At 65.0% G+C, this 14,505-nt stretch overlaps 1 protein-coding gene across 1 annotated transcript in view; it reads right to left on the reverse strand.

Moving 5' to 3' along the window:
- Positions 1 to 14,505, reverse strand: part of LOC119094506 (pleckstrin homology domain-containing family H member 1) — a gene marked incomplete in the record, with an annotated part of 86,533 nt that overhangs the window by 47,638 nt on the left and 24,390 nt on the right. Inside the window, 1 exon segment of the mRNA XM_037217563.1 lies at positions 12,080 to 12,524. Within this exon segment, the coding sequence (XP_037073458.1) occupies positions 12,080 to 12,481 (402 nt within the window).

The following is a 14,505-nucleotide window of genomic DNA, read 5'->3' on the forward strand; positions in this document are numbered from 1 at the left end:
CAGCGGCGGAGGTTCACTGGGGGCGCCTAGGAGCTGGCATGGAAGCGGGGTGGGAGACAGAACACGGGCAGCGGGCCAAAGGATCCAGGGTCGGGGATGCACCCATCAGACTACGGCTGCAAGGACCGGAGCGACATCTGCACATCATGTTTATACCGGAGGAACGTCAAAGAGCACGGGGCGGAGAACAGAGAGCGGGGGGAAAGAGGGCAGCGGGCAGGGGCACAGGGAAGAAGGCAGAGGCACAGGGCAGGGGGCAGCGGGCAGGGGCAGTAGGCAGCGGACAGGGGCAGCAGGCAGCGGGCAGGGGCAGCGGGCAGGGGGCAAGGAACAGGGGGCAGAGGGCAGCGGGTAGGAGGCACGAGACAGAGGGCAGAGAGTTAAGAGCGGAGGAATGAATGGTCGCGAAAGTCGCGAGCTTGACGCGGGAGCCACGAGCAGACGGCAGGGAGTGAAGACCAAGAATAAAACGAGGACAGCAGAGAGCGGCAGCAGGGAGCAGGCGACGGACCGCGGCATCTCTCGAACAGAGGACCCGCTGAGGTCCGCCCACCGTCCCGATGGCGGAGACCAGGCCCGTGCCCAAAACGGAGGGGAGCAGCGCCCGCCCGGCCCGACAGCCTACCGCCGCCACCGCCGCCGCCCTCGTTGCCAGTCGGTGGCCACAACAATCGGAACAGCACCAGGCCGGCGCGGCTCGCGAGCCAGCCCGGCCACATCGGAACAACACCAGGCCGGCGCGGCTCGCGAGCCAGCCCGGCCACATCGGCCGGACGAGCCAGCCCGGCCACATCGGGACAGCGCCAGGCCGGCGCGGCTCGCGAGCCAGCCCGGCCACATCGGGACAGCGCCAGGCCGGCGCGGCTCGCGAGCCAGCCGGCCACATCGGGACAACACCAGGCCGGCGCGGCTCGCGAGCCAGCCGGCCACATCGGGACAACACCAGGCCGGCGCGACCCGCGAGCCAGCGGGCCACATCGGCCGGACGAGCCAGCCCGGCCACATCGGGACAGCGCCAGGCCGGCGCGGCTCACGAGCCAGCCCGGCCACATCGGCCGGGCGAGCCAGCCCGGCCACATCGGGACAGCGCCAGGCCGGCGCGGCTCACGAGCCGGCCGGCCACATCGGCCGGACGAGCCAGCCCGGCCACATCGGGACAGCGCCAGGCCGGCGCGGCTCGCGAGCCAGCCCGGCCACATCGGCCGGACGAGCCGCGCCCACACTGGCAGTCAAAACAGCGGCTCCGACCGCGTCAGCTGTCGCAGAGTGCTGGCATAGATGGGCTGCACACGGCTTCGGGTCGACACCCGCTAAAGCGTGACTCAGAGCTGGTGGTGCTGTTGACACTGGGGCTTACTCACCGGCCTACTACGCGCCAGCAGATGGCGTGATACTGAGCAGCTGCTGGCTGCCACCGGCCCGTAATAAGATTAGTGAAGGCGTAAACACAGCTCGGATGACGTACGTCAGGTCGCTTCACTCCAGCGATGTCTCCCGCTCCGCAGATAATGCTCCGATAAATCCACGGCGAAAAATCAACACATCTAAACATATCACTCCCACCGGTCGCCACGACCAACATGACAAGCAACGTTTTCGTAACGTATCGCTACTACGTGCCGATCTTCCTCTACACGGTCAAAACAAATACTTCCTGCCGGCGCACCCGGCCATATAAATATTTACGAGGCGCTGCAGACAGATCCTCTGCCAGCCACGGCGATGAGCGGGCCTGTTTGACGCCAGCGACGTCCACCGTCGGACCACACAGGTCTGCCGCGCCGGCGCCGTCTGCGGTGCGAGCGCACGGCGGCCAATGCCGGTCTTCGGCCGGCCGACACGACCCGCTCGCCATTGTGCGGCCGGTTTGTACTCGGAGCGTGCCCTTCCCGCCGGCAGCTCCGCCGGCGGGCGACGGGAGGAGCTGCTCTCCCCTCGAGCGGGACTGGGTGCTGGGTGCTGGGGGAGGCGGGGTGCGGCTAGGCTTGCCCTCGCCCCAGCACCCGAAGTGACTGACCTACATCCAGTGTTTGTCAGACCAGACAAGAACCGATGGCAACCGCCTGGTGATTGCGGGCATATTTTGACACAAGCAGCCGAGTTCGACACACGGACGTTGGCTGAACACAGCAGCAATTGACTAAAAGGCATCTCCTGCGTGGGAGGTACGTCAGCAACGACAGGACCCAGGACAGCGCTGTCCGCTGCACATATTTTTCAGACTCAATGTCCAGGACGCCTCAGGGGAGATGTGTTAAGTGAAAGTTGCATGACGAGATTCCGACCGTCCGCCGTCTCATAGATCCAAGACCACAGAATAATACGTTAGCGTCCCAAAGCGTAACAAGTGATACGCCATAAAAGACGACAGCTGTCCGACGTTTCCCAAAAGAGAAGAAACGACCCGCCTAATTGATAAAGCTTTCCAGCACTCCGCTGAACCGACATCCACCGGCCTCCCTAGCGCAGCGGACAGCCGAGGGCAAGGCAGGCCGCACCACCCTCAGCCCCCCCCCCCCGCCCTCCCCCGGCCGCACCTTCCCCGCGCCAGCAGCCGGTCCGCGCGCGCCACGCCCCATCTCCAGGACAAACACTCGGCATGATTGCATCGCTTTGTTCGCCGCGGGGGGAGCGCCTTCCATCGAACCAGACAGCCAACAAATAATCACGTTAAAACGGTCCAGCGGCGCAGACGAATTGAAAACGGAAATCGGACAATTCATCACACGCCAATCTAGCCCTTGTGCGCGCAGGGCCGACGCTGACGAATTGGGTGCGCGAACGTGCGGCGGACGCGCCTCCGAGCACCGCCAGCTCGCAGTCATCCCGCGCGCCGACCGCAGGCCAAACAAGGCCGAGCGCGCCCGCCCGGTGCCCGCAGACGGACGGCGCGACCTCAGCACTGTCGGCGAGCCCGCCACCGCCGCTCCGGCGCCGACGCCTTCCGCGTTTGGCCCGCAGGGCGCCGAAGCGACGCCCAGAAATCTTTTTAATTCAGAAAACCCGCCAATTTAGGGCGTCGCGGAGAAAATTACGGGCCCGTTTATTTGAGTTAATTACGCAACTTAGTCCAGATTGCGCTCAGAAGACCGATGGAGGAGCGGGATGAACACATCAGCTGGCGCGTCGGTGCCGCCCGGACGACCCATTCGGGCGGCAGGGCGCGCTCCATGCCCGACTCACGTCTTGATGCAGGGAAAACTGCCGCCAAAGACCGCAGAGATGAATATCGCGGCCCTCCTCTCGATTTATGTTCCTTGAAACGAGAGACGATGGCTGGCGGTCGCGATATATCCGTGGCGGCGTTCATTTTAGTGACGAAGACGAGTTGGGCACTCAGCGAGCGCCCGGGAGACACCGGACCATGACCTTTCACGACTCTGATCAATATTAGCGCCCAACCGCCTGTGCCTGGGAGCGACCAAGTCATCAACGGCCACTCGCTGTCTCAAAGAGCCCTCCCTGATCGAACCCGTTCCGGCTGTTTACGCATGCTGCCAGTGACCAATCAGCGGCGACAAGCGCTGAGCCACGCAAGCGCCGTGCGCCCATGCTCTCTCCAGCGTCCGGCTGATTGGTCGAAAACAGCCTGGCGCCGAGCGCCGTCGTGTCCGGCCGGCCGGGCGCCGCTCGGCTGCTCGGTGGGGCTGACAACACGCCGCCGGCCGCCCGACGGACGGGCTGTCGTGCCTGCTCGCCGCCGAGCCCCGTCGGCAGCGGCGGCACGGGCCGCGCGTATTAGCCGCCGAAAAGCGGCGCCCCATATCGTGCCGCCACTTTGTAGCCGCTCTTATTTCACCGCCGGGACAGCTCGGCAAATGGGAGGCGGCGGCGGAGCGGTGGGCGGCGGGCACGCTGGCCGCGCCGACGGCCGACAGTAAAAACGAGCCGACGCCGCGCGACAAACACGGCGCGGACGGCCGCGGCGGAGACGGGTCGAGCACGCTGCGACGACAGAGGCGGCGGACCTTGGACAACTCTGGGGATGCACGGTTTGACGATGAGGGTTGGCGAGTGCTGTCCGGCTCGCCAAGTGCATAGCCGGTGGTAAACGGTCCGGAGACGAGGCGCTGAGGACTCACAAGCACGGCACTTTCGGCGGGCGACGCCGGTCGCCGTGACGACCCCACCGAACCACTCTGATCAAGATCACCACCTGGTGTGGGAATCGCCGCATGGTCTCGAGGACACGGGGCGTTCGGCGCACCGGGATACGCTGATGGGACGGGCTACCGAACGAGCGCCGCAGCCTCACCAGGGCTCAGGTGCGCCCGGCGCTTTGGCGCGGCTGCAAACCAAGAACGACCGCGTCGTCGTCGGCTGTGACTTCACGTGCTGGGACCGATTACAGCAGAGCTAGTGGATGTCCCTTTCGGCCATGGATGCACCCTTCCCCGCGCTCGCCCACGCCCACGCGATCGCCACGCGCCGCTCGGTGGGGGCCGGCCGCGGCTCTGGCTGGCGTCCCGTCCAGGGGCCGCCCAGAGCCGCGGTTGCCGGCGGGCATTACGGGGCGGCGCGGCCGCTAATCCGGCGCCGACCGGGCGCGCCCGCGGCCATTACGGCCGGGGTCTGGCTCGCGGCGGTATTAGCCGCCTCCCCAGGGCCGCGGCGGCGTCTCACCCCCGCAGCGCCATCCATAAGAGATAAACCCACTCACCGTAAGTGGGCGCGCCCAATCAAGTCGCCCGCGTAATGGCCTATGCAAATCGGATGGCGCGCTTTCAATTTCGAGGGACGCGTTAGGCGCGGCTGCGGCGACCCGTCAGCCACTCACCGCCAGGACGCTGGGCCCTCGTGGTGCGGTGGGGCGGGGCAGCTCGACCGGCAGCGGTCGGCTCGCCGGCACCGACGCGCCGCGGAGGCGAGCTCTCGAACTCAGAGGCCGCCTCTGTTTGCGCGAGATTGCGAGTAATCCTGTTCGGCTGGGAAACCACTCCAATATCAAAACACGTCCGGCGGCTGAGCGGCGAGCGCAAAAGACGAGCGCGGCTAGAAAATACCGCCTGCGTACCGTTACGCTCCTTTGCATAGCCTAGCGCCTATCAAATGGCATCGCTCCAGGATCTAAGTATCACACGTGAATCGTGACTGGATGCAGGCGGTCACGGCTACAGCGCGCAAGAGAAACTCGGGACTAAATAGCCATGGCGCCACGGCGTGCCGCGCTCATCCTCATCTCTAAGAAGCAGCTAAACTAAACAGCCGATCGTGATTGGCAGCGTGTGCGGGTGACTTGAGTCATGCAATGTATGGATACTTTTTTGTTGATGTGAATGAACCGCGGCAAATGTTCGCGTGCGTCATCATTTGAGATGAGGCGACGTAGCTGCTACAACATAGGGTTTAACAGGTGAGGCCATGTAATCAAAACACCACTCCTACCCTATGTTTACCTGTCTCAAACCTGCAAGCCGGCCAAAAGCACTTGGTGGGGTCCAGTCAGGTGTCTTATCCAACAACACAAAGTCGCTCACACCTCGTACAACCTTCGCCAGCCGCTTCGAAGTTCGCTTGCAAAAATGGCGGTTGCAGGCCTTGAACACCCCAATATTACTGAAGAATGTCCGCCGCTGATGTCAGTTTCGTCAATCATTTGCATCAGAATAATCACCAGACGCCAAAGTTATTTACAAGCGTCATTAAATGATAACTGCCATACATAAATCTCGATTCAATTGGGTACTTAATTACGTTGAAGGTTTGCATTTTGTGCCCCTGGGTGGAAGCAGGGTGCACGTGTATTTTTCTGGATCTTATTCAATGCTCCCATTATGTTAAGCTACTGCCGAGGATAAGTGAAAACAATCAGCAGAACAGCCACAGGCTAAACTTCGGATGGTTTCATTGTCTAAATCTGGGCACAGAAAGCTCGGCTTTAAGTGACGCAAAGACTATAACTAGAACACCGCCCAAGAAACAGCTGCCTGGTAAGTGTTTGCATGCCTGAATGAACAGCGCTGGGAATTATAATTGTGCTGCCATCATTGCAGTATCGGACTTGCTCGCGCCACTTTTCATCGCCGCTCTAGTCAGATGCTGGTTGTTGCGTGAAATGGGCGCCGGCGAAAGGCCGATGGACCGAATAATCACATTTCAAAGGCAGCACTCAAAAACACATTCCACTCCATCCTACAACTCGCCGCTGAGCATCGATCTACCGATATGACATTACCGTCTTAGATACAGCCTCAGATACATCCCTCCGTGGACAGCCGGCATCGCCCGGACCGCTGATGCGCATCTGAGCGTGGCAGCCAGGCAGCCGGTTGGCTGGCTGGGGTTCATGTGTCAGCGCCGGCCTCGATCGAGTGCCGCAGCCACATGTTTGGACACTGTGCCCTCAGTGGTTACCGACGCTGGCGAGCTGTTCCGCGCCACGTCCAACTGTCAAACGATGCGCACGGCTCGGCAGGAACGCAGCGGACGGGGTGGAATAACAAACTAATTGCCTCACCAGGTACAAGCATGTACCCTCTCATCTTGTGCACACAAATCGGTACAAGGCACCGTCAAGCTTACCGTTAATCAATCACTTCTTGCAAGAGAAGCCAGAGTCGCTATCGTGAGCACGGTGCGCGATCTCCGAACAGGCGAACCACAGCCGTAGACGACGTCGACGGAGCCGCCGCCGACTGACCGACTAACGGAGCCGACTGACCTAGCCTGACCCGACGCCAGCCGGCGCTGCCGTCCGCGGCGCGGTGGCGGCGCCTCGGCCCGTGTTGCGCCGCCGCGCCGGGCGTGCTGTTTGCGCACGTGACCGACGCGCTCTGTCGGGCACGTCCGGGCCGGGGGCGGCGCTATTCTCGGCCGCTTCCGTGTCCGATGAGCCGCGAGACGGCGGCCCGGGCCGGGGCTGAGGTGTCGAGACGGCCGGCCCGGGCCGGGGCTGAGGTGTCGAGACGGCCGGCCCGGGAGCGAGGCCGGCACTGGGGTGTCGAGACGGCCGGCCGGGGAGCGAGGCCAGCACTGGGGTGTTGGGACGGCCGGCCGGGGAGCGAGGCCGGCACTGAGGTGTCGAGACGGCCGGCCGGGGAGCGAGGCCGGCACTGGGGTGTCGAGACGGCCGGCCGGGGAGCGAGGAGGGCACTGGGGTGTCGAGACGGCCAGCCGCGGTGCGAGGCCGGCACTGGGGTGTCGAGACGGCCGGCCGCGGAGCGAGGCCGGCACTGGGGTGTCGAGACGGCCGGCCGGGGAGTGAGGCCGGCACTGGGGTGTCGAGACGGCCGGCCGGGGAGTGAGGCCGGCACTGGGGTGTCGAGACGGAGCGAGGCCGGCACTGGGGTGTCGAGACGGCCGGCCGGGGAGTGAGGCCGGCACTGGGGTGTCGAGACGGCCGGCCGCGGAGCGAGGCCGGCACTGGGGTGTCGAGACGGCCAGCCGCGGAGCGAGGCCGGCACTGGGGTGTCGAGACGGCGGGCCACGGAGCGAGGCCGGCACTGGGGTGCCGGAATACCGGGAATCGGCGGCCGGCCCAGCAGAGGCGGGCGACCTGATACCGGGAACTGAAAATGGGGTCTGCGAGGGGCTTGTGTTTCCGGGAACTGACAACGGTGGAGAGAAAACAAAGATGTTTCTTGAGGAGTCTGCAGACAGGCGACCAATACGTGGGCCGCACGACAACGGAGAGCATGATAGCCATGAAGCGAGTAACTTTTTTCCAAGAAACGACTGGACATCAGGCTATAGCTACAAAAGGAGTGAAATAAGTACGTAACCAACCGTTCCACTGTCAGTGTGTACACACACATTACACTAACGCATCAAAGTCTACGTCTCCGTGCCAAATTTTGCAGTGACAGTTACACATTGAAGTGGGTTTTGCTTCCAGCTACCTCCCCAACAACTATCTCGAGATGTTAACGCCACCGTTCGCAGTTCACGGCGCGGCACCTGCACCAGCACCGCAGGCAGCACCGTGGCAATGCGGCCTTAGCACAGCCAGGCTAAGCACACTCGGAAACCCCTGGCCAGGCCAGCAGCACATCAGAACAGGGCGCAGTCCGAGACGCCCCCTCCCCCTCCTCCACCCCACACAAACGCCGTGAGCGGCGCCGCGCGACCGGGCGGCGCTGTCACCGCCAGCCCTGCCCGCTCTGATTCACCGCCGTATTCGGCGGCCACCCCCTCCACAGCAGGGCTGCCGGCGCTCGGCCGTCAGCGCTGGCGGCCGCGGTAGCCGAGCCAGCAGCCTTCCACGGCTCGCGGCAGGCGGCCCCGCGGCGGCGCCCCTCTGCTCGGACGCCGCCCCTGCGGTAATCGGACGGCGCTTGCTCGCCTAAGCCGGCTCCGTGTCGAGCTAATGACGACACAAGTCGGCCGCCGGCACAAAAACCCCGCCGTCGGCAAACACAAAGGCGCGGTCGACGAGAGGGACGACGGTGCTGCCATCTGTCAACGCTGACGGGAACCACGAGGTGGTCTTCGCCGGGAACGCGTAGCGGTCTAAATACCCTGGACAGCATGGACAGCGGGGGCACAACCATAATTTCCATATGAAAATGGGTCAGAGCTAGGTAAGTACGTACTACGTCTTTTTCTTACTCTCTGTCGGCAGCCATTTATGGAGAAAAACGCAAAATCCGGGCCTAAGCAGGGGGCCGGGCTCACCGGGCTCTCCCTTGGCCGCGCCTCTGCTGGCGAGCATCAAAGCCCAGGCAATGTTACCCGTGATGTAAACAAAACGAACAAGGTGAAAAGTTCGGTGTGCGGTAAAATGTCACGAAGCATTTCCTGAACCCAATCTCTTCAGGCTGTTCCATCGCAACAGGGAACACAGGGAAGTTTGTAAAATGTTCGGAAACTCTTCGTGCAAAAACACATACAGTTTCCTGAAAACCGGATAAGCGAGGCCGCACTACACGGCAGGTCACGCTACCACTGCTAGCCGGCCGGCAGGCACTGGGCCCTGAGGCTCAGCTCCACACCGCTCCGCGGCTCCTTTGATCAGCGAGGTGCTGGCGCAGCCCTCCTCCCGGGCGCGGCCCGACCAGCCGGTGGTCACCGCTTCAAAGCGGCCCCTCCACGGAGCGCCGCGGCTGGCCGCCGGCAGCCCGGGCCGCAGCCGCGGAGCCCGCCCGGCCCACTGTCGCTCTGAATGAACAAACAGCTGCTGTGTTCCGGCGGGCCGCTACTGCCAGCCGTTGATCCCACGCGCCCCACGGTCACGTCACCGGTGACATCACGGATGCGGCGACGGTGACGCAGCGTCGCCGGCGAAACACGGCATACAGCACGCCGTCAGCGAGCCGTCGGCTCGCCACAGCACGGAAACCCGTCGGCCAGGCGCAGCCCCGGAGGCGAAGAGGCGACGCAGCGAGCCGGGCGCGCCGCAGCTCGGACGCAGCGCCGCGGGCGGTCGGCTCACCCCGCCGCCGCGGCTCGACGCGGCACCAGCGGCGCGCGTCAGCCCGGCCGGCTGTCACGCGCAGGCCGGCCGGGGCCGCCGACCCCGCCGCCGCCCGAGCGGCGGCCGCGCGCCGCTTCCGACAGCCGGTCGCGCTGAGTTACGACCTGTTGGCTTTGGCCGGCGTGGCGTGACCCCGGTGCCCCCACGCTACATGGCCGGCTTCCTCGTCCGCGGCGGCTCCGGCCGTAGTGATCTGCTTCCGCCGCAGTGACAGGCTCCCGCTGCAGCACCCGGCTCCCGCTGGCGGAGCGGTGTGGCCGAGCACTGCGCCGGAGCGCCGAGTCGCCGCGTCGCCCCTGTCCGCGCACCATCGACAGGCCCCATCTACATGGCCGGGCACACCTGCCCGACACTGCCTGGTCCCGCATCTGTCGTACGAGCCCGGAGTCTCAGCACGCTTATCGATGTACGCGGGGAGGAGCGCCGACCCACGCGCTCCCGGAGTCACATCTGGTCACGTTGCAATGCTGGTCATCTGACACTGCCGATCACGTGGTAGCAGCCGTCCCTGACTTGCGTAACTGCAGTGGGATAAATCACGGGACGCGGTCGCTGCAGCGGGGCCGGCACACTAATAGCGTCTTCGCACGGAAACCGTAACAGGAGAAGGGTCGGATGGCGCGCCGTTACGCTAAGTACGCTTGCACATTATGCCCAAATCCTTAAAACAAAGCCCCCCCCCCCTCCATTGCTTCGCACCTCTTTCTCAGCTTAGGGTACAGGCGAAGCCTGTCCGTTAGCGGTGGGCACTCAGTGCTCGGGTGCAGGGTTTCCCGTCACTGTTCATGCGCGTCTGCGGGGCGTCGGGTCGGCTGGGATCCTCGGCACGAACGCTGAGAGCCCGGCCATGAATGCGAGATCTCCGCCCCTCCCCTCCCCCCCCCCCCCCCCCCCCCCCCCCAGGGACCGTATGTGATACAACACACATTTACAGCAGCGGACAGAACAAGAAATCAGAAAATACAACGCGACAGCCACCAAATGCGACTCCGCCCCCACCCATCAGCCATCATCAGCTTGCATATATCGTGGGCTAGTATTCGGGAATTTCGCATGTGGGGGCCGGATCCGCGCGAAAACAGTGAGGAACATTTTTGACCGAAGCAAAAAATGCGATTGCAAAAGCTTTCAGCTGCAGCAAACGCACCTGAACGAAACCATTGCCATGCGTTCGCCTTTGACTGGGCTCAGGACGCCGGCAGCAGTGGCCTCACACACCGCCGTGATAAAAGGGTGTAGAAGCTGAGGCATTAGCCCTCCAGAGCGCCGGGGTTCGGGTACAACGCTGCTGACATTTTGCAGTGAAAGTAACGATATATTGGCGAAAGGAGGATGCGGCAACCTGCTGAGAATGCGGCTCAAGGACGCCTGTGGTGGGCTTATAGGCCTTTAACTCCCCCCCCCCCCCCAAAGACTTGCGTTTTGGCCTTGTAGCGAACAGCTATAGTTAACCGCGTTACTTTCCACTGTTCTGACATTTCAGCCAGTAATTTCCGTGCAGAATAAAACGTCAAAGAAAGTTATTCAATGCCAATTTCAGAACCAGCTCGCCGTCCCAGCAAGACGCCATTTTGAACAATGGCGACGTGAGCATGAGTTACACCCCTTGCGTGACCCAACTGAAGCCCCCCGGGCCCCATGGGAAAACCTGAAGCACAAAGCGCAACACAAGCATCACGCAGAAACACGAGGGGCGCAAACTGACACACATTCGACGTGAACTTTCGACAATGTGATTATAACTCAGCAATGTTAATTAGATCATAAATACAGTTGCGACAGGCCGGGCGCGTGCTAGCCGACGCTCGCCGACTGCGTGCACGCGGTCGCGCGTCGACCTGTCCGAGCCCTCGACGTTTGACCGGATCAGCCTGGCCCGGCCGTGCGATAACGCCCGGCGCCCGCTCAAAGGACGACGAGTGGGCGCGCCCAAAATAGCAGAGACCTTCCCAGAAATGCCACCCGCGCGGCAGCGCCCACCGGAAGCGAGGTCTCCACTCCGGAAGCACGTGCCTCGGGCTATAACGGGCTGACGTTCTCGGCTTCGACGCCCGATCGGCATCAGCCCGCCCGCGCCGCCTCGCAGTGTTTGTGTAGAGGTCTGTCCACTGTCCAGCAGGCCGTGTTCTGACCGGACGAGACGGTCCCGGCGGGAGTTCTGACGAGGTCGACAGCTCCCGCGGAGCCCCGACGGTCTGCGGCACCTCCCACTGCCAGCGCCACCGTCTTCATCCGAAACAGACGCCATAAATAAACCATACCGTGCGAGCGAGCATTAGCGAGTCAATGCTGGCGGGTGTGGCGGTCGCGGTCGCGCCGCCGCCGCCCGGAGTGACAGCGCGTCCCGCGGGGCCGTCGGCCGACCCGGCGGGGCGCCTCGTCACTCGAGAGGCTCTCGGCCCCGGCCCGGGGCTCGGGCGCTGGCCGGAGCCGGCCGCAGCGGGCACCGCGCACTGCGCGCACCGACGCGCCGCGGATGTGACACACACCAAACAGCAAGCAGGAGCTGACGTGGCTCCTCCGTGGTGGGAACAGGTCCAGCGACCCGGCTGCGGCAAGTGACGGTACACATGGGCAACGCTCACGGCGCCTCACCTCTGCGCCGGCCGTCAGCGGTGCCCCACCTGACCCCGAACCAGCCCTTCTCACGCATCCCCGGTGACTCACCTTATCCCTGAGCATGGAGCGGATGCGGCCCGCCTGCTCCTTGAAACGCTGCAGGCTCAGTTCCAGCTCCAGGCAGCGCTCCTGCCAGTTGACCTCGTCGCTCGTCCACACAAACGGCGTGTCAGGGAACTCGGCCTCGGCTAGGTCGCTCAGCACCGACGGCAGCGACGAGGCCGTCGACACGGACATGCGCGTGTCCGAGCCGCAGCTGAGGCCGTCGAGTGCGGCGAACGGGTCAGCACCGCGCGGCGCGCCGCCCACTTCCGGCGGGTACGTGTCGGGCGCGTACGAGTGCCGCAGCGGCGCCGGCGGCGGCGGCGAGTGGCTCGCGCCGCCGCTCGGGTAGGCGAACGTCGAGTGCGGCCGGCGCGCCGCCTTCTTGGGCGCGTCGGCCTCGGCCATGGCGGCGGCGGGCGGTCACCGGCGCATCACGGGGCGACGCAGCCTGCAACGGAGGGTCCCATCAGCTGGCGAGCGGCAGACAGCGGCCGTCGGCGATGGCGAGTAACGGCGTGCGTCGCGGATGCGGCGAGAGCGGGCAGGAACGATGCAAAGACAACATTAACGTGGGGAGGCACTACGCACATCACGTTCTATGGTAGGCAGCAATCGGGTGGGAGTAGTCACAAACTGGCCGCAAAGTGAGACATCAGAGAGGAAAATGATCAGCGATTCGCTAAGTTGTAACTCAGCGACGTGGCGAGATGCCATGGGTGTAAGTGGCAGTTGCCGTAGCCCAGCTGCTTAGATGTCAGTCGTGAAGAACCGATAAAGGTAAGTTTCCAGGGGTCATTGTCAATACCCAGAGACGGGTGTTAGCGGTAGTTGCCGCGGGCCGGCGGGAGCCGCTGGGGACGAGTGCCGGTCCCGCCGCCACAGACCGGCGCCGGGTTAACTTGCCCCACGCCGGCGTCGGGTCTGGCCGCGCAGGACCTGCTGCCGAGATCGATGACCCGGTGGGAGCCGCCACAGCCGCTTGCGGCTTCCACCTGACCGGCCAAGCCGCCATCAGCGGAGTGACGCAATCATATCTCCCGCCGCTGACCGTCGGGCCGCCCAGCCCCGCGGAGGCGGTCGGCGGCGGCGCGCGCCAGCCGACCCACGCGCCGGCCACGAGCCGACAGATCCGAGAGCCCGGCTGGCGCTGATCGCCGCCCGCGCCTGCCGTTAGCGCGACGGACGGCCGAGCGACGGCCGTTCTGCGGCCGTTCCGCAGCCATCGCCGCGACGACGTCCTCTCCGGGGACGGCGGCGACCGGCCGTCCGTTCGACCGGCCGCCGATAATCCGGCCATGTATAATGTATGCGGCGCGGCCGCGATAGGCCGCGCCGCTCGTAACTTATGCAAAGCGCCGCTTTCGGCGCAAAAAAACACCGCTCGCCGACGCACCGGTCGGCTTATGGCGCGCTCAGTCTCCGCGCCACTTCCGGCCGGCGGCGAAAGCGGCGCGCCGCGGCGTTATCGGATTAGGCGAGCGTCGGCGGGTAAATTGCACGCCGCAGGTGGCAGCCGCGATGGGTGGACCGACGCCAGCGCGCCGATAGCATATCAATATGGGCGGGCGGCGCGCACGGCGGCAAGGTCACCCGCCGCCGACGACTCGGGCCGGCGAGCCGCCGCCACCCGTCGCCGTCGGCCAACACACCGCCGGGCCGGATACGCGCCGCGTTGCGCTCCATCAGCGTTGTGATGTCCTCTGCAGAGCTGCGCGCTCGTCAACCACGAAGGTACACAATCAAGTGCTGGAGATGTCTACGTCTCCAAAGGCGCGCTAGCGGCCTCGCTGGTCCACACCCGGCCGGCGCCATGCCGGCTACCACGGTCGTTACGAAGCGGGCCGAGGGTTACGACCTTGGGCGGATCGGCCGCCGCACGGCAGCTCGCCGTAAAAGGAGGGGCGGGGTGCGAGCCCGTCATCGCTCGGCCGGTGCGGCAGCGATGCCGCCGCTCGTCCGTCTGGCCGTTTGGACGGAGAGCGCCCGTGCCCGGTGGCGACGCTCTGCCGACCGCCTGGCTACCGCCAGGTCCATCCAACGAACGCCCCGAGGCCGCACCTCAAACGGCGGTCGCCGAGGCGTCGCTCCGCGCCCGCCTTCGCACAGGTCGGCACGCCGCAAACAGGCAAACACGCAAACAGGCGCGCGTAAACAATCAGGTGCTGAGTGGACGGCTGAGATGTCGGTCCGCCTCCCGTCCACGACGGTGGGGGGGGGGGGGGGGGGCGCCGGGCGGGTTGGGCGGTGTTCTCAGCCGACAGCTGACCGAAGGCTCGACGGGTGCCGGTCTCCCTGACGCCGCCTCTGCGGCAGCGCGACCGCTCAGCAGAGCGGCGGCCCGCTGTCTGCCGCCGGGCTGGGCTCGGCCGGCAGCTGACCGAGGGCTCGCCGGGTGCCGGTCTCCCTGACGCCGCCTCTGCGGCAGCGCG

The sequence above is a fragment of the Pollicipes pollicipes genome, unplaced genomic scaffold, assembly GCF_011947565.3.
Source record: "Pollicipes pollicipes isolate AB1234 unplaced genomic scaffold, Ppol_2.1 Scaffold_4002;HRSCAF=4701_pilon_pilon_pilon, whole genome shotgun sequence".
In the NCBI taxonomy this organism is placed as follows: domain Eukaryota; kingdom Metazoa; phylum Arthropoda; class Thecostraca; order Pollicipedomorpha; family Pollicipedidae; genus Pollicipes; species Pollicipes pollicipes.